Genomic DNA, 25,438 nt, shown 5'->3' with positions numbered 1-25,438 from the left:
CCAGGGCCAAACCAGGACTAAACCAGGTCTAAACAAAAGACTAAACTAGGACTAAATCTGCAATGAACCAAGACTAAAGCAGAACTATACCAAAACTGAACCAGGTCTAAACAAAAAGTCTTGTTCCTGTTTTTTTTCTTTTGTCTTAAAAGCAGGACTGACCCAGGACTGACCTATGACTGGACCAGGACTAAACCAAGACTAAACCTGGACTAAACCAAGACTAAACCTGGACTAAACCAAGACTAAACCTGGACTAATCCAGGACCCAACTAGGGCTAAACCAGGGCCTAATTATAGGGCTAAACCAGGACTGAACTGGAACCAAGACCAGGTTTGCTCCTAATACAGCAGGACTAAACCAGGTCTAAACAAAAGACTAAACTAGGACTAAATCTGGAATGAACCAGGACTAAACCAGAACTGTACCAAGACTGAAACAGGTCTAAACAAAAAATATTTAGTTTGTCTTGTTTCTGTTTTATTTGTCTTAAAATCAGGACTGTACCAGGACTGAACCCGGGACTAAACCAAGACTAAACCTAGACTAAACCAGGACTGTACCAGGACTAAAACAAGACTAAACCTGGACTAAACAGGAGTCAACTAGGGCCAAACCAGGACTAAACCAGAACTAGACCAAGAATGAAACAGAAAGTACAGAATACAGAAATTGCTCCAGTGTGTTTTTAAACTCCATACACCTTCACTAGAATTATGTGGATGATTTCAGACATGGATGTGCCGATCTCTACTGAACAAAAGGCAAAAGTAGCTCTTAACTTGAAAACTACCACTTCATGACATCACAAGGTAGAACAGAGCATTTTGAGCTTCGGAGATGTAAACAAACTCATATAAAAAATTTCTCAGATTTGTGTCAGTGAAACAAAACTCCAGGTATGTTTTTGTGGATGTAGCATCATTATAACATGGCTTTAAACTCACAAATATCAATTTTGTGTAGTATAGGACCTTTAAAGAAGTGGTTCGTGCCTTCGCCCACAAACCCAGAGGTTGGTAGTTTGATCCCAGTAAACTATTGTCCTTCTTAGGGGTGTAACGATATCCAAGTCTCATGATACGATATCGTCACGGTATGAACCTCACAGTATGATATTTATTGCGATATTGTAGGAAAGCTTACGATTAGGGATGTAACAATATCCAAATCTCTCGCTACAATACTTTCACGATATACATCTCACGGTACGATATTTATTGCGATATTTTGTGGAGCTAACAAAACTGTTCATATGCTACTTTTTCCGCTTAAAACTATGAGAACTTTGATGATACGATATCACGATATTTCGGCTATTGTTACATCCCTAGTCCTTCTGCAAGATACTTCACCTCCCTTGCCATCGTGTATATTAGATGTGTACAAATATATAAATAAGTATTAAAAATATTCATATATCATATTGTTTAATGTGCTGATACAGTATCGATATCGTGGGCTGCTGTATCGATATATCGCCAAGAGTATTTTTGGGAATATTTTGCTGAATTATTTTGTTACAGCTACAGTTTTGTTGCTTGTTTAGAGGAAGGAAACTCGTTTATGCAACACATTTGGCATTTTCACTGTTCTGATGATTAAAATGTTTGTATTTCATATGAACTTTGCACAAGAAGTGGTTTAACAAAGACTTTTAGTATCACAGCTAGGGGTGGGCGATATATCGATATTTTAAATATATCGAGATAGTTTTTAAACTCGATATGAATTCTGACATATCGTATATATCGATATAATGCTTTTATTCAATTCTGATTTCGCTGCTTCGCTTGTTTATCTTCTCTCTCGTCGCCTCCGCGCGCCTCCGCCTCCCTGATTTTGTTCGCTCGTGTCTCCTTCACTCGTCACTATCGCCGTGAACGCAGAAAGTTGGTGCCAGTGAAAAGCTTCAAGCACCACGAACCTTTTCCACCATTTACAGACAAAACCATCAGCAGCACATCCTCATATTCCACCGAGTCGCGTCCTTTAGCCCGAAAGAAGCTAAACGAGCTGAGCTGCGTGAGAAGTGCGCTGTTTATGCAAATGAGCCATGCGCTTAAGTTTCGTTTCTGTAAAATGTAAACACACGTGCGCAAAACTGCATTAAACACATTATTATCTCAAAGGGGCTGATGTGGCTCTAGAGTCGTTATGCTTTATATATTGTAAAGTTTAGCAATGTAAAGTTTATTTATGCAGAAGATTTTAATTAATAATCTTCTGCAGTGTCACTTGTACAATAGTGTTTGGAAACGTTGGGTTTGATCTGCAGTGGATTGTGGGATTAAACCTCAGAGCTCCTTACTGCTGGATAATAACATGGATCTATTGAAATAAGGAACATCCTGAGCTTCTTCTGCTAAATGAGCTCATGGTTCTGGTTCTGGTCTGGATAACAGAGTTAATGCAATGATGAGCTTGTGTTGAGTTGGTTTATTTATGAATGAAAAGAAGGAAATATGTATTATTTATTTTATTTTACAGTTAAATTATTATTTATGTAATTAGGATTTTTGTAATCTTAAATATTCCTATATGAACCGTCGACCTCTTACACTTCAATTTAAAAAAAAAGGACCTTGTGGAATTTGGCAGATATTGTTTTTGCAGTTTTCAGTTTTAGGGGGTTATTTTTTCTTGAACATATATTGAGATATATATCGTATATCGAGATATATATCGTATATCGAGATATAGCAAAATATATCGAGATATATTTTTTGATCCATATCGCCCAGCCCTAATCACAGCCATGATTTTGCCTTTATTTCTTTATTGAACCATACTGAATCAATTTGAAATATATCGTATCGAATCGAAAGTGCACTGTATCGAGGTGTGTTTCGTATCAGTGTATATGTGAGTTCTTCCAATAGATTACTAATATATGGAGTTAATTAGTAATTTGATGAGTTTGAGACACATAATTAGGATGCCTCTCCTCTTCCATTTTTCTCCCTGGTAACATTTAATTCTCTCTCCTGATTGGGCGATTTTTAATTTCTCCACGCTGCGCTCAGTTTGGTGGGAACTGAAAGCGTGAGATTAAAAACAGTTTAGGTCAGACGTTTTGAAATGAGAAATGTCCCTGTTACTATAGAAACGAGAGCGACTGCAGGTGAGTACGGTTTCACTCCAGTAACCTCCTCACACTTACTGTACGTCTGAGGATGTGGGATTATTCAAATGTGTCAGAGCAGACCCCCTGTCATTCTACATTTATTTAAAACTCAACTCAATAGCAATATTAAAGATATATTAAGTAACTTTTCTCATTAGATATGTGATTGCTTTGTCTGTAATGTTTCACGATATGACAATTAATATTTGAAATGCACCAATCCAGCTTTTTCTGTTCAAATATTGATGTTGACGCCTGTTTGTCTCCATAGAGAAGTCATGACTTTGCTTAGAATGTTCTGCAGTCTGGCATTTCACTTATTTATCGTCATGGAAACAACTGTCAGGTCAGGTTACAGGTCAGATCTGTGAAGAGGTGAACCCCCGCTTACATTAGGCGAGTTTCATTGTTGACAAAATCGCGCGTTGCATGCTGGGAATTATTTTGGTGACGTGACATGACGGACGGAGCGAGAAAGCACGTAAAGGGTATTGATCTCGGTTATGTATCCACTCTAATGGGAGAGGACCGAAGATGATTTGACCAGAAATTGGTCATAAGCATCGACGGAGCCAAATCACCCTTTTCAACCCCTACAAAGCCTGGACCAAACCAAATTTCTGGTCAGAATCTCCAACTACCTGGACAAATATTCACTTCGGCGATATCCACAATGACTTGGTGGAAACTCCTGGGCCATTCACAGCAGAAAAGATGAAAACCTCCAAGAGTCTCGATGTGTTGTTGAACTTGTTGGAGTCCACGGTTTGCTAGGATCTTCTACGTTTGCTCTGCGAATGTTTGAAAGATATTTAATTCGCCATTAGTGGTTCTTTTCACTCGGAATATGAAAAAGACATTTTCCTTCTTCCGTGCTTCTATTTGTGCATCCGATAATGCAGCAGGAATTTACCATTATCGAGGATAAATACGCGAGGTTACGCACTGTGTTTGACCGCTATTGTGTTTCTTGCCTCCGACCAAAACATTTCCCAGCATGCAACGCGGGCTTTTAATAACAATGACGTCAGCTGAAACTCGCCTATAAGAATGCAGGTTTTGACAAGGTTTTAAGGGATAAAAACACCGGTAACTGTGGAACATTTTAGGGGGGAAAAAAACATTTCCATGGAGACAAGCTGGTAGCAGATAGCCTGATTCATCAGCCGGTTTCACTAGGTGTAAACCGTCGTAGTGTTAGAATTTGTTCGCTTGACAGTAGGCAGTTACTTTTTTTTATTTAACCAATCGCTGCTATTTGGTTGATGTGTGTAATGCGACAAATCCCGTAGGAAGAAGAGCAATAACGTCTTTCCCCTTGATAAAATTCACCAAACATTCTCTTTGTTCCGGTTTTAAATCCTCAATCTCAGGAATCGTCGTCACCTCAGCATGTATGTCTTCGTCTACATCCATCTCGACCGCTTTGTTTACTGTTGTGCTGTACCACAAAAGGGACCCAGACAGGCGCTTGAGTTTGACGTCATGGCTTCACAACTCTTGACTGATTGGCCCGGTGCGCTGCCTACAACTTCCGGCATTCTTGCAAACCGTCTAGTGTATTCCGATTCCTGACCTAGTCGCTGGAGGGAAATGAAATTGAGCAGACCCCACCCCAGACAAGTATCTGCCGAGACCCGACATCAACCGATACTAGAGCAGAGCAAGTAAATTTCATGCCATGTTGTGGAACATTCCAGGCACACCAATAACATCTCCACAGAGACAAGCCGGCATCGGACCCTCTACCAAAAATGTTACATAGTGCACCTTTAAATGAGAGAAACAGATTTCACACAAGGTAGAACTGAGTAAAATATGAACTCAGCCAACGCTAAACACAGGGACTAAACCTGGAAATAACTGATTCTAAACTATAAGGCCGACAATGTGACGGCTATAACGAATTCAAGCCTCGCCAAAACCAATGTGGACTGAGGTGAGGGAGGGCATCTGGTGTTAGTCCTGATAGAGTTTCATGAGTTTTTGTTGTTGTATTGTTCTGGTGAAGGTAGAAGAAGGTGGTAAAAGAGTCAGTGTGGGTTTAGTTGAGGAAGGGCATCTGGTTTCATGAGTTCTTGATGTTGTTGACTGTAGAAATCCAGGTATAGTTTCTGGACTATAGTTTAGTCCAGATATAGTTTCGTGAGCTTTTGGTGTTGTATGGTTGTGGTGAAGACTGTAGAGGAGCCGATGTGGACTGAGGTAAGCGAGGGCGTCTGGTTTATTCCTTGTGCTAGTCCAGATATAGTTTCATGAGCTTTTGGTGTTGTGTTGTTCTGGTGAAGTTGGTAGAAGAGCAAGTGTGGGTTTAGGTGAAGTAGGGCATCCAGTTTCATGAGTTTTTGAAGTCGTATTGTTCCGGTGAAGATGGTAAAAGAGCCAGTGTGGACTGAGATGAGGGAGGGTATCTGGTTTGGTTTTTATGTTAGTCCAGATAGAGTTTCGTGAGTTTTTGGTGTTGTATTATTCTGGTGAAGTTGGTAGAAGAGCGAGTGTGGGTTTAGGAGGGGAAGTGCATCTGGTTTCGTGAGTTTTTGATGTATTTTCTGGTGAAGGTGGACTGAGGTAAGCGAGTGCATCTGGTTTATTCCTCGTGTTAGTCCAGATATAGTTTTGTGAGTTTGGGGTGTTGTATTGTTCTGGTGAAGGCGGTGGATGTGCTGGTTGTTTTGGGAGTGTGAGAAAGTGCGATTAGTGATGCGGTGCTGATTGGGCTGCTGTCAGGTGTGACTGCTGACAGAGCTGGAGGTGAGAGCGAGCAGAGAAACAAGTGCTACTGACTCCAACAAACTCATGTCTTTATTATACAGGGAGAGAAGAGGGAAAACTGCACTCAATCCAACACAGATTTGGGCTTGGCAATAGTGTTGTCACGATAATAAAATTTCAAAGAGTATTTTTTGGTATATTCTACTAAATTATTTTGTGACAGTGCTACAAAACATTTGACATATTCTCTGTTTTAATAGTTAGAGCTGGTGTATTTCATATTGACTTAACAAAGAAATACTGTTGTTAAAATGTATTTGATTCTTAAAAATAGTGATATTTATAGTAGAATATCATGTGTAATGTCCTGATTATCACATGTATTGCGTGTATGTCGTGATAATATCGTATTGTAAGTGTGTATCGAGTTTCGTATCAAATCATGAGGGACCCTGCAATTCACTATCCATGAGCTGGTTTTATTTTGTAGAAACCATCTGACCTCACAGCAGTTAGGATTCATTTGCTCGACTGTAGGCGGGTACTTTTTTTTTTTTAACCAATCGCTGCTGTTTGGTCGTGACATATGTAACGCTCCAAATCCTGTAGGAAGAAGGGCAAAAAATTCACCAAACATTCTCTTTGTTCCGGCTTTAAATCCTCGATCTCGAGAATCATTGCACAACACAGAATATATGGCTCTTCGCTGATTTGCTGGTGCCCAGACTCACACTTCCAGGGTTCTTACAAACCGTATATTCTGATTCCTGACCTAGTCGCTGTCGAGAAATTAAATTGAGTGTAGACACTAGGTGGAACCAGCCTGACTAGCGATTCACAGGAATTAAATTAAACTATGTGGGTCAGTGCTGATCCGAACCTGGTCTAAACTAGAACTAAACCAGGGTTAATCCAGAGACTTTCACACCCAGAACTTCTAAATAATGTACTACAAATGACACAATAAACAATGTGCTAAATCAGGACAAATAACTTACCTCTGATTACCTCTACCTTTCTAATTTTCTCATTGTCTTGATCTTATAGTTCCCTTTTGAATGAATGAATAAAAGGTATTCAGACAAACTAGGTCTAAACCAATAATAATCAAATAATCAAAGGGGACAAAAAAGATGTAACATACCAGAACTAAACCAGAACAAAATCAGGTCTAAATCAACAATAATGAAGGATTAAACTGGACTAAACCAACATATGCTGCTTGGCAATAGTGTTGTCACGATACTGAAAGTTTAAGGAATAGTAGTAAAAGTTTAATAGAATACACAATAAAACGTGATTTTCAACATTAAATTGTGTTTTCTTTGTATTACCATGTATCTGTGTAATCCCTCAGTCGTCCAGTCACTTAAAATCTGAATTATTTGACCCTAATATCGTGCAATTTAAGATAAACTAGAACAAAATCAGAACTGAACAAGGACTAAAATAAAACAACCTGAACTAAAATCATTACTAGGATTAAAAATGTGAGTAAGACTAAACCAGAACTAATCCTCTGCACCAGGACTGAAGCAGGATTAAATCCAGGATTAAACCAGGACTAAACGACATAAAAATCGGAAGTGAGCAGGGGCACGCTTGTGGCTCCATCGACTCTGGCTCCAGTTTACTTTCTATTGAAAAATCATTGCCTCTTTCTCTGTAACCGCTTCTGTCAGATTCATCATTTTGGTCTTAAAATGTTCGTATTAACCCACTCTGTATGATCCTGGTGCTTTTATTTCGTTATTTAGTCTGTTAATAAATTCCTGCAAACATTTTGCGCTTCATTTGACTGGAGCCGATCGCTGAGGGTGACGTCACACTCCTTTACTCGACATCTATGGCTAAAAACGTGACCAATATGTCCTGTATTACGACTGACATAAAACCAGGTCACCTCATTGCAGACAATTTGAAGTTACTTTTGGTTCCATTGTATTTCCTGTCGCCCATATTTGGACAGTGAGGGCGTATCTCTTCCCCCTCCTTCCCTCTTCTTCCCTCTCTCTCTCGCTCTCTCTCTCTCCCTGGTCTTTTCCTTTTCCCTGACACAGACAGACAGAGGAGTGAATGTATTTGAATGGTACATCTCTCCCTGTCCTGGGGCGTCTCTGGCTCTTTCATCTGCCCCTCGCATTTCCAATAACCGCTCATGAATATTTATGAGGCTCCAGGAAGTGATTAGCATACACGCTCACCCCACTCTGCTCTCTGAGGTGCAGCACAAGGGCAAAAAGACAGGTTATTTCAATACATGTTCACTATCAATATACAGTTCTGTGAGTTTTTTTTACTTTTAATAAATATGGTTTTAATGAATGTTTAGTGACTTCAAAGCCGGTCGACAATATAAACAGACTTAATAAACCCACAACTGAAATAGAAAATTATTTAGGAGTATATTGGAAACACAGTATGCTACAGCAAAGCCCAAAGTAAACTGGGATACAAATGCAAATCAGGATTAAATTGGGACTAAACCAATTTTAAATCAAAGAATAAGCCTGGATTAACCCAATACATTAAATGATTAGTCAAGTTCAGTGGTCAAACGATGTTGAATCAGGTGAAATAGTTTGCAATAAACGTAAACTAGAAAGAAAAAGAACAACTGCCAAATTAAATACAGAAAACTATTTATTTATTTTATGATGAAATGCAGATGCTGGTATGTTTCAGTGTTGCAGTTATGAGGCAATTCGAGCTCAAATAAATTATTAAAAATTATATGATGATTTGTCATTCATAATCTAAGGGAAGACCTGAGTTTGGAAATTCAAAAATATCAAACAACAAATTAAAAGATGTGTTTAACAATTAATGGTAGTGCAGTGTTCAACTATGATCCACTAAAAAGAAAAATGCTAGGAAATAATGTTCAGAAAGTGTAATGAAGAATGTAATTGATTTCTACTGACATGTAATAATGTGTTGTATTATATTGTATTGTGAATAACTTCAGTAGATTCTGTATGCCTTAATTCACTCATTAATAACAGTTTAACTGTATTGCCTATTGGTATATATAATTTTTTTTTTTTTAAATGAGAAGATGTATATGCATTCACAGCTTCATAATAGGGTTGTGCTAAAATACTAAAAATATCACGATATTGGTCTGTTGAATTGATATGTCACCGTGAGTATTTTTGGTGTTTTTACTAAATTATTTTGTGACAGTGCTACAATTTTGACACTCTCACTGTTTTAATGGTTACAGCTGGTGTATTTCACATTGACTTTGCACAGGTAGTGGTTTAACAAAGAAATAATGTTGTTAAAATGTATTTGATTCTTAAAAATAGTCAGAGGCGGCGCTACCATTAGGCAAAATAGGCGGCTGCATAGGGCCCCACAACCTGGAGGGGTGCCCGAACAATTATCCTCAGTGCCACTAATTTGATTTTCTCTCAACATGACATTTAATGAGAGTGGTTTACTTTTAAAGAATAATCCTAAAAATAATAATAATAAATAATAATATGTAATGGATGTAAACAATAGTGTAATTATAGTAGCAAAAAAATAAAACTACTTTAGTACTACTAACTCAGTTCTGACTGTCTAGTAGGCTACATAACTAATAAGACAAATTTCCAATCCACCATAATTCAGATAAATAGAGATGTGCGTGTCTCAAGAACAATGGGGGAAAACAGACAATAAATATATTAAACAAAACAAAACAAAATGATGCATTATAGTGAGGGGCCCAAACTCAAGTTCGCCTAGAGCCCCTAAATTGCCCCCAATATTTTTAGTAGAATATCATGTGTAATATCCCGATTATCACACGTCGCCATGTCATGATAATATCGTATTGTGAGTGTGTATTGAGCTTTGTATTGAACCATGAGGGACTGTGCTGATCCAAACCTGGTCTAAACTAGAACTAAACCAGGGTTAATCCAGAGACTGTTGCACCCAGGACTTCTAAACAATGTACTGTAAATGACACAACAAACAATGCACTAAATCAGGACAAATAACTTACCTCTGATTACCTCTACCTTTCTAATTTTCCATTTGCCGGTTCCTTCTCTGAAGACGGGAGCTTATTAGAACCTTTTTAATGAATGAATGAATAAAAGAGATTCAGACAAACAAAGTCTAAACCAATAAACCAATAATGATCAAGTAATCAAAGGGTAAGGGACAAAACTGATGCAGCATACCAGAACTAAACCAGGACAAAATCAGGTCTATATCAACAATAATGAAAGACTAAACCTGGACTAAAACAGGTCTGGACCAGTAATAATGCAATGGTATTACTGGACAAAGCAGCTCTAATGAACCAGGTCTCACGAACTAGAACTAAACCAGGGCAAAATCAGGTCTAAATCAACAATAATGAGGGACAAACCTGGACTAAAACAAGACTAAACCAGGTCTGGACTTGAAATAATGAAAGCGTATTACTGGACAAAGCAGCTCTAATGAACCACTTCTGCCAAACCAGAACTAATATATAAGACTATAATAACTACACTAAATCAGGTCTAAAATAACAATAACGAGAGACTAAACCTGGACTTAACTCAGACTAAATCAGACAAATAATGTATTAACTTACCTATTTTTCTCATTGCTAGTTTCTTCTCGTAGATGGGAGCGTCTCGGGCTTTGAGCTCACAGTGACCTTTTTAATGAATGAATGAATGAATGAGGTATTACATCAGCAGTTAGCTCACGGCTATGCAGTTAATCACATTTACAATAACGTTTTCAATGATGGCGCTTTTCAGTTACAAAAATGTTGTAATTGAAAATACAATAAATTACCCTCTGTTCAGAATGATCCTTCAGCGCCTGGAGCAAAACCACTTTTCCAACTTAAAGGTCCAATATTACGCAAAATTGACTCTTGTGAGCTTTAAGACGTGTTATAATGGTGTTTCTTACTCAAAACGTACCTGGAGTTGGTGTCATGTAGTGGTAGTTTTCACGTTGACAGCTCCTTTTATGTTTTTTTTTTTTTTTTTCAGTAGAGATTGGCAATTCCAGGGCTGAAATGATCCAAGTGATTCTAGTGAAGGTGTGTGGAGTTTAAAAACAGTGAAACTTGTCAAACTTAGGCTACGTTCAGACTGCAGCCTGAAGTGACCCAAATCTAATTTTTTTGCCCCTATGTGACCTGTATCCGATCTTTTAATGACAGTCTGAACGACACAGATTTTTTCAAATGCGACCCAGGCCACTTGGATATGTGGTCCTAAAACCGATACATATCCGATCTTTTGACATGCGACTTCAGTCTGAACGGCCAAAGTGCATTCATCCGACCTACACGTTATCAACAAGCCACAAACGTCACTATTCTGCGCTGAAGTAGGTGAAAATTGTTAATGAACTCTGCCCCACAAAGCGCCACGGCCAAAAAACCTCATCCTTCTCCTTCTCAGTCTCCTCCTTAAAACAAGTAAGTTGTTCATGTTCTGGCTCCGGTACGAGAGGAACTTTAAATTGCCAGGTGCTCAATGCTCGTGTCCATAAACACAGAGCACGCTCACTGCGGTTGACGTCGTCGTGTCTCCAGTGTGCATGCGGGACACTTTCGGGCCGTTTAACATTCACACAGGGGATCGCATACAAGTCGCATTTAATTGGAAATATGAACGACCTCGCAAAAACATCGGATTTTACAAAAAAATTGGAATTGAGCATTAAGCCCTGCTGTCTGAACGTAGCCTTAGATGTGGTCCTAAAACCGATACATATCTGATCTTTTGACATGCGACTTCAGTGTGAACAGCCAGGTCGCATGCATCCGACCGAGACGTGTTTCCTTCCGCGAGAATGGTACAAGTAGGCGCTCACAAATGTACACAAACGTTCTTCTTGTCATACGAAAATTGTGTCTGAACTCCGTGTGAGGGAAGCAGTGAAGCACATCTCAATCCCACCGCTCTTGGCTGTGACTCCGCACCCACATGTTCCTTTTTACGGACGTTGCTGCCGCTGCCCCACAAAACGCCTCCTTCTCAATCTCCTTCAAACAAATAAGCTGTACATGTTGTAACTGCAGTACGACAGCAACTTTAAAATGGCCAGGTGCTCAATGCTAGTGTCCAACTCCTTCCCTAAACACTCAGCATCATTGCTTCCTCCAATGCACATGCGGGACACTTTTGGGGGGTTTGAAGTTCACACTGGAGATTAGGGCTGGGTATCATTAAGAAGTTGCTGATACAATGCATGCCTTGATACATAGGCCACAATATGATACTGATCTCGATACAGTGCACTTTCAGTTTGATTTGATATATTTCAAATCGATTCGATACGGCTCAATAAAAAAATAAAGGCTAAATTATGACTGTGATACTAAAAGTCTTTGTTAAACCACTTCTTGTGCAAAGTTCATATGAAACACAAACATTTTAATCATCAAAACAGTGAAAATGCCAAATGTGTTGCATAAACGAATTTCCTTCCTCAAAACAAGCAACAAAACTGTAGCTCTGTAACAATATAATTGAGTAAAATACACCAAAAATACTCTTGGTGATATATCAATGCAGCAGCCCACGATATCAATATTGTATCATCACATTAAATGATACGATATATGTTGATATTTAGATATTTTTGCACACCCCTACTCGAGATCACATACAAGTCGCATTTAATTGGAAATGTGAACGACCTCACAAAAAAATCTGAGTTGAGCATTAAGCCCTGCAGTCTGAACATATCCTTAGGCTTAGACAAACTTTATTGATCCACAAGGCAAATTACTTGGACACAGTAGCTCACACATCACAATATATTATAATAACACAAGAGAAATGGTTATAATAAATTCCAAAAAAACATCAGCAAGAGACTGTTTGAGAAAAGAATTCAGCCTAAATATGCAGGGTTTATGTGTTAGAAATGTGTGAATGAAACAAAACACAACTCCAGGTCTGTTTTTGATAATGAAACGTTATAACAGAACAGAAAATATTGTAATATGAGCCTTTAAACTACAGTTATTCTCTGCTCAGATCCTGGTCTAGTCCTGGTTCAGACAGTGTAACTTTAGTCCTACATGCTTCACTGGTTTTCGTCTCAATTTGACTTCCATTGGCCGTGCCCCTCTCTGCAGTGGTCTTTTGCATGCTTGTACTGAATATTACCATGGAAATAGTGGTCCTCTTTCAGCAGGAGCGTGTCCACGGGTCGGAGTTTTTCCCAGCATGCACTTTGCTGGGGTGATGTGTCCAGACTTGGAAAGGGAAGCCCAGAGTGAAGAATATATACAGCAGTGTGGTGTGCAATCCAGACTAGACGGAGACCAGAACTAAACCAGGACTAAATCAGAGTATCTCCTTAAAGTCTTATTCATGTTGTAAATTCAAATATTCATGGATTGCAAATTGTAAGTGTATTCTGTGAAGAAATTTGAAGAAAATGAGAGAGTGTGACCAGTGGAAGGGCATCTGACACAAAGAGTAAACCTGGACTAAACCAGGTCTAAACTGGGTTTAAATCAACCATAATCAAGGACTAAACCCAGGCCAAACTAGGACTAAACCATCTGTAGTGATCAAAGTGCATTCTTGTACAAAGTAGGTCAAATAAACCAGAACTAAACCAGGACTAACAGACCAGATCCAAACAAGGAAAAAATCAGGTCTAAATGAACAACAATGAAGAACTAAACCAGGACTAGACCAACAATAATAAAAGAGTATTTCTGGACAAAGCCGGTCTAATAAACCGACAACCAACAAACCAGAACCAAACTAGGACAAAATCGACTACTAAATTAACAATAATGAGGGACAAAATCTGGATTAAACCAAGACTAAACCAGGACTAAACCAAAACGAAACCAAGACTAAACCAGGACTAGACCAGCAATAATCAAAGGGTATTCGTGAACAAAAAATATCTAATATACCAGAAATGAACCACAAAAATCAATAATGAAGGCCTAAACCTGGACTAAACCTGGTCTAAACAAGGACTAACAGACATTGCTGGACAAAGCATGTCTAATAAGACCAGGTCTAACAAAGCGCCATCAAACCAGAACCAAACTAGAACAAAATCTACTACTAAATTAACAATAACTAGGGACAAAACCAGGACTAAACCAGAACTAAACCAAAAATAAACCAGGACTAAACCATCACTAAACCAGGACTAGACCAGCAATTATCAAAGGGTATTCCTGGCCAAAACAGGTCTATTAAACCAGGACTAACAAAACGGAACCAAACAAGGACAAAGTCAGGTCTAAATTAGCAATAATGTGCGATAAAAAACACACCTAAACTAGGACTAAACCAGAACTTAACCAGGTCTGGACCAGCAAAAATAAAATGGTATTCCTGGACAAAGCAGGTCTAATAAAGGAATATCAAAACAGATTCAAACTGGGACAAAAATAAATCAACAACAATGAAGGACTAAACCAGGTCAAGGCCAATTTGAAACCCACTTTGAAAACACTTGAAAATCACTTCTAAACATCCTAACACAGGACATACTTTACACATCTCGGGGCTGCTATAATCTTGTAGTACTTGTAGCATCATGTATAATCACTATCACGTCTTAATCTGTGCTGGAGACATAAATACTTAGATTATGGCTGGACCTGTTGTATCCTGAACAATGACATCAGAGTCGAGGTGGAAATTCTAGTGAACAGTGGCACAGACTTGTCCCATCTTGACTGCTCAAGGATGATGGGAGATTATGAACTCTCCATGAATGCTTAGGTCATTGTTGTAGATCTGATTCTAAATTTAGATCCATTATTATGCTGTTTCTTGAATCAAAATATGCATCTCCATATTACAAATGTTTGCCTGAGGTCCAGAATAACACTTCTTCAGTACTTAAAGGTGTATTGTGTAACTTTTCTGGTGGAGGGTCCATCAAATGCTTTATCTGGAATGTTTCACAGTATGGTATTAAACCAGACCAAGTTACAGGTGGGGCAACCCCGCTCACAGTCAGAGTACCTGTTTTTCTAGGTATTTTTGAGCTATAAAACCACCTGTAATTGAATAAATGTAAGTAGAGCTGTTTAATGTCATACTGTGGAACATTCCAGGCAGAATCAAGCAGGTGACTAGGCTGATTCATCAGCTGGTTTCGCTTCCTGGAGACCGTCTGACCTCGCTGCATTAGGATTTGTTTGCTCGACGGTAGGCGGGTTCTTTTTGTTTTAACCAATTGCTGCTGTTTGGTCATGATGTATGTAATGCACCAAATCTCGTAGGAAGAAGGACAATAACGTCTTTCCCCTTGATAAAATTCACCAAACATTCTCTTTGTTCCGGCTTTAAATCCTCGATCTCGGGAATCGTTGCCAAAACAGAATGTATGTCTTCATCTACATTCATCTTGACTGCTTAGTTTACTGTCAGTGTTGTCATCAAAAGAAACAGAAAATGCACACCAAAATTCCTGCAGAGGTGCAAATGCAAGGAGCAGCCAGACAAAAGTGAAAAAATGCATAGCACACTCAGATGGCCAATGTCCAAAAGATTATTTATTTTCAAAATAAGGTTTCTGCAAAAAAAAAAGCCTTCATCAGCCTTAATTTTTTCTTGCTTTGGTGTGCTGTGGTCCAAAGCAAGAAAAAATATCTGATGAAGGCTTTTTTTGCTTTTGGACTTCAGCCATCTGAGTGTGCTAAGCATTTTTTCACTTTTTACAGTCATGTTGTACCATAAAAGGGACCCAGACAAGTGCTTGAGTTTGACATCATGGCTCCACGGCTTTTCTCTGATTGGCCGGTGCGCAGTCTACAACTTCTGGAGTTCTTGCAAACCATCTAGTGTATTCCGATTCCTGACCTAGTCGCTGGAGACAAATGAAATTGAGTGGAGGCACTAGGTAACGCCAACCTGGCTACAAAACTCCATTAATCCGAGGTGAAATAAAGTTGATTTTATTTCTAAATGTCAGGTGACCAATGAGTTCCTTCATTTCACGTGTCAGGTAGCAGGTGACGGACCCCAACCCCAAAGTCAAACAGTTCACCTCTAAGGCCCTAAACACCCTGCACACATCAGCGTTTATGTGCGTAACCTTGCGAAACCAGGGCCGCACATTAATGTGAGAACGGCCACACCAGCACCTCTGTGTTTCTCAGTGGGAAAGACGATCAGACTTGACTGGGCGCGTTTAGCCACTTTAGCACGTCTACAGTGAAACTAACCAGTTAAATAGCTTTGTATTTACCGTCTGCACAGGCTGATCACGGCAAACGCAAGGATTTCAAAAGTACATTTCAAAACACTAATTGACAGTCTTTCTGGACCTGGGCTCTTTGAAACGATACATAACTGCCCCAGGAACATGTGCTGATGTTAAATTCACAAACACAACAATAGATGCATGATATCGATGTATTTTGATGGGGATACACGCCTACACTCACACAGAGCATCAAAAAAAAAAGCTTGGATTCTGTTTTCTGAAATCTACACGCAGGACATGCTACTCTGTTCACTTTTAATGCATTCTAAAAAATATATATATGCTTCCAAAACACGCTTAGTCTTTGTTCATGCTTCACAAAGGCTATTAAAAGTGTAATTTTTTTTTCTCTTTATCACCCAGCTAATACTAACAATATACAATGTTTGCTCATCTTATTCTATTCAACCTGCTCCTAATTGTTTGATACTTAGATAGATAAATTCAAATTGTTGTATCAGATTCGGTGTGTAGCTCCTTTAACGCTGTGTTTTAATATATTTTGTGTTATTGACATGTTTCACTGGTGAGTCTGTTGCTGGAGGTTTAATGGTTAGTTTCTGTTGGACTTGTTGTATCTGGAGCTTGTGGAATGTGCTGACTCTTGTTTCATGAATTATTGAAAACGCCGGAGACAGAAGCGAATCTCCACCTCAACAGAGCACTCTGCAGAAGACATACACAAGCCGTGGTTTAACACATCAACGCTCTATACGCATTTACTGCATTAGAAGTGATACAAGTGAGCTGTATTGGCAGATTTAAAGGTCCTATATTGAGCAAAATTAACTCTTGTGAGCTTTAAGTCGTGTTATAATGTTTTTATCTAATTTTTGGAGTTGCATTTTGTTTCATTCACACACATTTGAGTAACCCTTTATTATTATTAATCTGTTTACATCTCCAAAGCTAGTGATAGTTTTCAAGTTAACAACTACTTTTACCAGAGCTGAAATGATCCAAATGATTCTAGTGAAGGTGTATGGCATTTAAAAACATAATGGAGCACTTCCTGTATTACCACATGACATCACAAGGTGGAGCAGAGTGTTTTCTGTTTGAGAGAAGAACTAAATAAGCAGGATTTGTGTGTAAAACATGTGAATGAAACAAAACAAAACAACACAGATCAGAAAATAGTGTAATATGGGCACTTTAAATCAACATTAAAGGTGCACATTGGATCAAAATTGGGACTAAACTGGGACTAATTCAGAACTAAACCTGATTTAGTCCCAACGAGAAAGCCAGAAAGTGTTGTCTCTGGTTTAGAACTGGTTTAGTCCTGGTTGAGTCTTGGTTTTGTCAGTGGTTTTAGTCCCTGTTAATTGCTTTTTTCCCCCCTCTCTGGTTTAGTCCTGGTCCAATCCTAATGTTTTAATGATGTATTTATTCTGTTTTAGTTCTGTTTAGTCTCAGTTCTAGTCCTGGTTTAGTCCTGTTTTATCCTGGCTTGTCCTGTATCCTTGGTTTTAGTCCAGGGTTAGTTCTCTAAATCCTTGGTTTATTTCTGGTTTAGTCCAGTTTTAGTGTTTTTTTCTAATCCTGAATTAATTCTGGTTTAGTTCTGTTTAGTCTCTTATTTTAGTCCAGTTTTGTCCTGGTTTGGTCCTGATTTGGTCCAGTTTTATTTATATTTTTTTACCTAATTCTGACTGAATCCTTGTTTGGTCCTGTTGTTTAGTCTCTGGTTGAATTCCAGTTTAGTCCTGTGTAGTCCTTGGTTTATTCCTGGTCTAGCCCTATAGTCCCAGGTTTAGTCTTTCATTGTAATTGCTTCGATTCCTCTGTAATTTCCCCTTGAGTACTGTTTATTGAGTGTATTAATAGGTGCTTCACTGTAATGGTGGTGTAGTGGTCCATCGCCGCGGTAACAGCCTCCGAGCGTTACCACAGCAACCCCCTCCAGCTTCAGCATCAGTCAAATTCCTCCGGAGATGGATCAGTTTCAACTCCGGGGTGATGTTTTTTTTTTTATAGATTTATTATTAAGTGAGGAGCAGAGCCAAAACTGAAGATTTCGTGCTGTACCTGATTTTTTACATTTTTAAAAATGCAAAAAACAGAACCAGTGCATTTTAAACAGTTTGCAGTGGTACAATATTATTCCTTCCATGCAATCGGAGCATCATAATTATTCACCGGGACGAGTTTATAAGCGCTTTTCACAACTCTCAGACACCAACGTGGAGTTTTGCAGTGGCGGTAAATTTAACAACAACTAGCATGCTAACTAGGACTGGGAATAATCAATATACTGCACATGATACTCTATGTTATATTACTTTTTTTTATAACCAAATCCATTTTAGCAACAATATTTCTTTGTTAAACCACTACCTGTTCAAAGTTACAGTATTTTCCAGACTATAAGTCACTTCAGAGTATAAGTCGCACCAGCCAAAAAAGAAGAAAAAAACATATATAAATCGCACCGGACTATAAGTCACACTTTTTGGGGAAATATATTTTGTAAAATCAGAGACCAGGAACCAACATTTCATCTGGAAAGGCAAGATACAGTAATAACAACAGGACAGAGAACAACAGGTTAAATAGGCGTTAATATGTTAATGTAACATATTAACAGTTATTCAGATAATTACAGCATAAACAACAGAACATAAGTTTACCAATCTCCCGATCTCACTCCAAATCACTAAATCCACTGAATTCTTCATCCTCTGTGACACTTCTGCCCGACCTTCGGTGATAAACCATAGATCCATGAGGTAAACAGAGCGCCGCATCCTCTTCTATGTAGCTGTCGTCAGACTCAGCATCAGTTACAGTTACAATTATTCAGGCCTTTCTGAATCCCGACAGGATGGTTTCGATTGTACTCTCCATCCCCACTTTCCACCAGTCAATCCCAAGTTTCTCATTCACTCCAAACTTTCTTTCTGCTGCTCGATTACTGTTTTCGGCTGAATATTTTACTATTTGCAGTGAGACAGCTGCTATTTCTACAGGAGATATGCGCAGTAGAGTGAAGTGACAGTGGTACAGGAGTAATAGTAGTACTAGATACTGACACACAGACCTAGAGTGCCCTGGCTCTAGCCCCCAGCTGTCAGTCTGAAATTTTTAATATATAAGTCACACTGGAGTGTAAGTCACAGGAAACACCCAAACCATGAAAAAAGTGCGACTTATAGTCCGAAAAATACGGTAATATGAAAAACATTGATTTAAATCATCAAAACAGTGAATATGTGAAGCGTATTGCATAAACAAGTTTCCTTACACTAAATTAGCAACAAAAGTCTCAAGAAAAAACTCATGGCGATATATTGATACAGCAGCTCACGATAACGATACTGTATTACCAAATGTAGTAACACAATATATAGATATTTTGATAATTTTGCACACTCCCATAATAAAACCTTTATAATTAGATGCAGACAGCACATTTTTTCTTCACATATTTGACCCCAAGAGCTGCTTAGACAATGTATCTGTACTGAGGTAACCCAAATTTTGCTCAAATATATGGGAAAATATTGGGTACCGGACTTTTTAAAAACTTTTTATTTGTGCTTTTTTAAAATTTTAACTAATGTGCATAAAAGAACAAACAATCTGTGGGGTTCTACAAAAAAAAAATTGAAAATAAAATACCTCATACACTGGAGTGAGCTTTGTAAATTTACCAGCTTTCAGTCCTCAAATATTACATTATTTTTGGGTACAGGACTTTAAATATAAATCAGTGCTATCAGTGTAACAAAACTGGACTAAATAAATGGTTTTCTGAAGTATCAAAATCTGGACTGAACTTCCTTGGACTCAGGATTATCTTTTCCAAGCATCCAGACCTTGACTTTTAAACTGTATCATTTTATTTATGACTATTTACGACAACTTAACATTTTGTAACTTTTCTTGTTTTTTTGTGTTTGAATTCACATAAAATGAATGAATTTGTGTTTCCTAGAACTATTTTTGTCTAAATTTTACTACCCAGATAATTTTTATTGTTGGCTACATTTGGTTTGGTCAAGAAGAACTTTTTTACACTATTTTAACAAAGGGCTCATGTGATAATATCAATGTAACTTTACGTAGATGTTGTGTAAAAGGTCAGAACAAGTTCATTTTAAGCTGATTGTAATGGTCCAGAGTTATTCTTCACTCACTTTATGCATTCTGAACATCCTAATTATTCACCACAATGAGTTTATGAGCGCTTATCACAGCTCTCAGAGAAGAACAGTAACTAACATGCTAACACACACTTCCTGATTAATGGATAAAAGACAATAAGTGCTTTATAATCAGACACAGACAACAAACAGCTTATACAATACATCTGTACTGGGGAAAGACACATTTTTCTCAAATAATGGGGAAAAAATTCAGGTAGACGGCCTTTAAAGGTGCATTGTGTGGCTTTTCTGCTTGTCTCCACGGAGATATTATTGCTTTGTCTGGAATGTTTCGCAATATGGTATCTTCAAGGAGACTGAAGCAGGTCAATTTACAGGTCAGATCTGAGGAGAGGCACCTGCCCACAGTCAGAATGCCTGTTTTTCAAAGTATTTTTGAGCTATAAAACCACCTGTAATTGAATAAATGTAAGGTAGAGCTGTTTAATGCCATGCTGTGGAACATTCCAGGCAGAGCAATGACATCTCCATAGAAATAAGGATGTTTGGGAAGAATTGCTATGAATCGAAAAAACACAAAAGTTCATGGTTCACCTTTCTCTAACCTTTTGTTGTCCTTTCTTTTGTTGTTTTCAGGTGAAGAGGAGCTGCCATGTCGGCCTCCTCTCTCCCCCCTCTCCTCCTCCTCTTCCTCCTCCTCCCCCCTCCCTCTCCCGCCTCTCCTCCTCCCTCCTCCTCTTCTTCCTCGTCTCCCCTTCCTCTCGGCGTGGACCTGGAAGGCACCCCCCTCTCTCACCTCCTGCTGGACCCCCGCTCCGGCGTGCTGTACGTGGGGGGAGTGGACCACCTGTACCAGCTGACCTCCGACCTCCGCGTCACGGCTCACGTCAAGACTGGACCACAGCTCGACTCGTCCCACTGCCTGCCCCCCATCATGGTCGACGAATGCCCCACGGCCACGCCCACCCACAATTACAATAAGCTGCTTCTGCTGGAGGAGGCGGGGCCAGAGGGAAATAGGGCGGAGCCAGGCAGCCTCATCGTGTGTGGGACGCTCTTCCAGGGCATCTGTGAAAAGAGGTCAGATAATTCAGAATCAGAATTTATTTGTCATTTCAGTATAAAAAAATACACAGAAATTAAACACTGCACTCAGGTCCCTGTCAACAGCAGAATAAATAATAATAGGAACTAGAAAAGCACTCAGAGAGCGCAGACCTCTGCCAAGGACTACCCCCGTTTTTTATATAAATTGCGATAAAATCAGTCTTCTGGATCAGATCCGGATCAGCCTTTGGAATATGAAAGACGATCCCATTGTCCATCCCTGAGTCAAATTTCATGGGGTTTGGTCAATAATTAACCGAGATATTGAGAAACAAAATTTTTGGCCCCATTTACCACAATGTTAACTAAAATTTCAAAGTGATCCAGAATCCAGGATTTCTTCCGGATCACCCCCAAAATGAAATCAGTTCTTCCTTTTCACATTTCCAACAAATCCTGAAAATTTCATCAAAATCGGTCCATAACTTTTTGAGTTATGTTGCTAACAGACAAACAAACAAACAAACAAACAAATGCCGGCAAAAACATAACCTTCTTGGCGGAGGTAATAAATAGTTTAAAATATCTTATGTCAAATGCAGTCTTTAAAAACAGCCACCACCTGCTCCCATTCCAAGTCCGTGTTATTTTGTGAGGTGCATTGTACACAAACATTCATTTTACTTATGTAGTCTATGATGTTCATGAAAATGAAATTGCAAAGTCGCACTATGTCACTTTTCTTGTTTGTATCTTAGGAGATTACATTGCCCGGAATGTTTCACAGTGTGGCATTAAACTTGAAGGTTCTATATTACGCAAAATTGACTGAGCTTTAAGATAATGTTAGATCATTATTACCTACTCTAAAACATACCTGGAGTTGTGTTTTGTTTCTTTCACACATGTTTGAGTAACACTTTATCTATAATTCCAGAGTAGACGTTTGCGCGGGACAGAATTTTCAGTCCCGCTCCTGCTCATTCCCGCAAAGAATTGTAATTTTCAGTCCCGCTCCCGCCTGCATCTGCAATATTTTGTCCTGCTCCTGCCCGCAAATCTCGCAAGATGAGGATGTTCGCGTTCTTAAGCTCTATCAAACACGGAGAAGCGGAAAAGAATTGTTTAAAATATGCGCAAGATTATATGATGTTCGCAAATTTAGGCTGCTTAAAATGTTTTTCTTAATGCCAAATAAAATATACAGCACAAATGATGTATGATAGGCAAAAATGAATCATTTGTATATTTTACTTCACATTCATATTTAGTTTGCTGGACTGCAGTTTATCATCCCACCCGCTCCCGCATTGTCCAGTCCCGCTCCTGCCCACACCCGCGATGAGCTTTCAAAGTGTGTCCTGTGCTGCACTGGGAGTGCAGGGCTCTATTCCAGAGCTCAAAATCCTCTGTTCCACTTAGTGACATCATATAGTGGTAGGTTTCAAGTTAGCAGTTTCCTTTTGTTTAATAGAGACTCGAAATTCCAGGGTTGAAATTATCTAAATGATTTTAGTGAAGATATATGAAATTTAAAAACACAGTGGAGCACTTCCTGCATTACCACATGACATCACAAGGTGGAACTGAGTATTTTCCGTTTGAGAGAAGAACTCGGTCTAAACATGCAGGGTTTGTGTGTTAAACATGTGTGAATGAAACAGTGGGTTTGTTTTCGATGAGGAAACACAATTATAACGGATCAGAAAATAGTGTAATATGGACCCATTGATTATTGTGCATTTATTTGATGATTCTGAAAATATCCTGAAAAACAGGTGTCGTCTCTCCATAGATCCGACCTGTAATTGCTGAACATTCCAGTCAAAGCAATAACATCTCCATGGAGACAGACCCACCACCCGAAAAGTTACATTCATTTCTGAAAAACAAGTTTGAGTTCTGAGGCATCACAAGTACGCAGCAGAAGCCCCTTTTCAGACACCAAGAATTGTGAAAGTTGCACTGAAATTTGGCCTTTTGTGAGTTGTTGGTCATTTGACAGTGAATGAGGCGACGATTCCACACTGTCTCCATGACTGTGGCAGAGCTCTCCAGTCCGTCAGAGGAGGAGCAGAGACAGCAGTGAAACCAGGGCCCAGATTTGTATCCAAGAATTCATTTGAAATCAGAGAAGAGATTTTGGTGACACTGGCGAAAACTCACTTTCAGCTAGTGGTTCTGTGAAGAGTTTATCCAGCAAAAAAAAAGACGTGTAGACTGACCTCGATTTAGCATGAAAATCAGAGCAGCCGCTTATTTTGTTAAGGTGATATAAAAGTTCATCTGCCAGTATGATGTTGCTGTCTTGAATCGTCACCCTGAATGGCTTAAATATGAACTGCTTTTAATTTAAACTTAAAGTTGCACTGTGTAGCTTTTCTGGTGGAATGTCTACTTGTTCCATGGTGATGTTTTGCTTTACAGTATGACATTAAACAAATATATCTTGTATTTATTTAATTACAGATGTTTTTACTTCTCAAAACTACCTAAAAACATCCATTATTACCTCAAAGGCTCGCTTCTCCACAGATCTGACCTGTAACATGGCCTGGTGATGTGGCGGACCCTCTATCGGGAAAAGTTACACAGTGCACCTTTAATATTTTTTCACTGTCTACATGTTAAAGAAAAGGATAATGTACCTTATGTAGATTTTTACTCTTTTTAAGCTTATACTTCAAGGGCCTGTATGTATTTGAGCAAAGTTAGTCTTGCTTTAGTACAGATATATTGCTGTGTACTGTAATCAGGAAGTGCGTGTTGGCATGCTAGTTGTTGGTAGCTTTGCTGTGTCGGCAAAATCTGCTCTGAAAATTCGGAAAGATTTGACTCTATAGAGACAATAAGAAAATGTTCAACAGTAAAATAGACATTAAACAGACCTACCTAGAAAAAATATCTAGAAAAACAATCCAGTCCACTTTATTTCTATAGCACATTTTATAAACATGACAGTTTCCAAAGTGCTGCACAGACAAATTACCATATTTTTCGGACTATAAGTTGCACTTTTTTCATAGTTTGGGTGATCCTGTGTTAGGTTTATCTAAACATTAAAAACAAGAAGAAAGACAAGAGATTAATTCAGTTTTACTCATGAGGAGAACGGGCAGAGAGTCCAGGCCAAGTCTCCACACGTTCTGATGACTCAAGGCCGCTCTCCTCCCTTTTATTTAATTAGGAGGCCCTAGTTACAGAATGATAATTCTCAAGGGGAAGGGGAAACCAGCAAAGACATAATAAGAAACTGGTGCAGCTATGCATAGTACAAACAGGAGGTGCCTTAGGTTTGGTCAGACACCATCATAACTCTTGCATGTGTGACAGTGGGAGTTGGCTTCATGTGAGGAATCATCTCGAGGTTCACTAGAGCGATAGGACACTGCACACAGTTGTCAAACACACAGAGGTTATTCAACAAGTGACAAGTGATTGGTACATTATAAATCAAAGAATTGTAGTACATAAATGGTTAACTCATAGGCCTAGAATATCACACAAGTATTTAGCAAATATGGGATAATAAAATTATTCTGACATCCTGCGACTTATATATTAAAATTTTCAGACTGACGGCCGCAAGAGGCTCTAGTCTTGTGTGTCAGTGTCTAGTACTACTATTAGTCCTGTACCACTGTCACTTCGCTCTACTGCGCATGGCTCCTGTAGAAAAAGCCGCTGTCCTGCTGCAAATAGTGAAATATTCAGCTGAAAACAGTAATCGAGCAGCAGAAAGAAAGTTTGGAGTGAGCGAGAAACTTGTGAGGGACTGACGGAAAGCGGGGATGGAGAGAGCAGCTTCACGGGAACAGGGCGGGTCCACTATGCAAATTTCCTGGAAGTCACTGGATGAATCAACAAAGCCTGGACTTCAATGACAATCGAAACCATTCTGTCGGGATTCAGAAAGGCTGGAATAATTCTACCTGGAACCGATGCTGAGTCATTGTGCATGTTTTGGCTGGTGCGACTTATACTCCGCAGTGACTTGTAGTCCGGAAAATACGGTAATACAATAAAAGGCACAAATCATAATTAAAAACAATAAATAAAAAGTGTGAAAATGCACAAAGCTAAAAAATATAAAACAATGAAAAAAATTAATTAATAAATAAAAGCCAGAGAGTAAAAGTGGGTCTTAAGATGAGACTTATAACACTCCACGGTGGGGGGATATTCTGACAGGCATTCTGACTGTAAGTGGGGTCGCCTCTCCAC

The 25,438-nt window shown here is 38.9% G+C and overlaps 1 protein-coding gene across 1 annotated transcript in view; it reads left to right on the top strand.

Annotated features, from left to right (window-relative positions):
* Window positions 1-25,438, top strand: part of plxnb3 (plexin B3) — a 212,713-nt gene that overhangs the window by 127,770 nt on the left and 59,505 nt on the right. The window contains exon 3 of the mRNA XM_055165762.1: window positions 20,804-21,247. Within this exon, the coding sequence (XP_055021737.1) occupies window positions 20,820-21,247 (428 nt within the window). The 5' untranslated portion in view covers window positions 20,804-20,819. The remainder of the gene's footprint in view (window positions 1-20,803; window positions 21,248-25,438) is intronic.

This window comes from Boleophthalmus pectinirostris, unplaced genomic scaffold, assembly GCF_026225935.1.
Source record: "Boleophthalmus pectinirostris isolate CB_2022bp ecotype Guang Dong unplaced genomic scaffold, ASM2622593v1 HiC_scaffold_8, whole genome shotgun sequence".
Lineage (NCBI taxonomy): Eukaryota > Metazoa > Chordata > Actinopteri > Gobiiformes > Gobiidae > Boleophthalmus > Boleophthalmus pectinirostris.
Note: the sequence above shows the minus strand (reverse complement) of the source record. Positions and strands in the feature narration are given on the sequence as shown.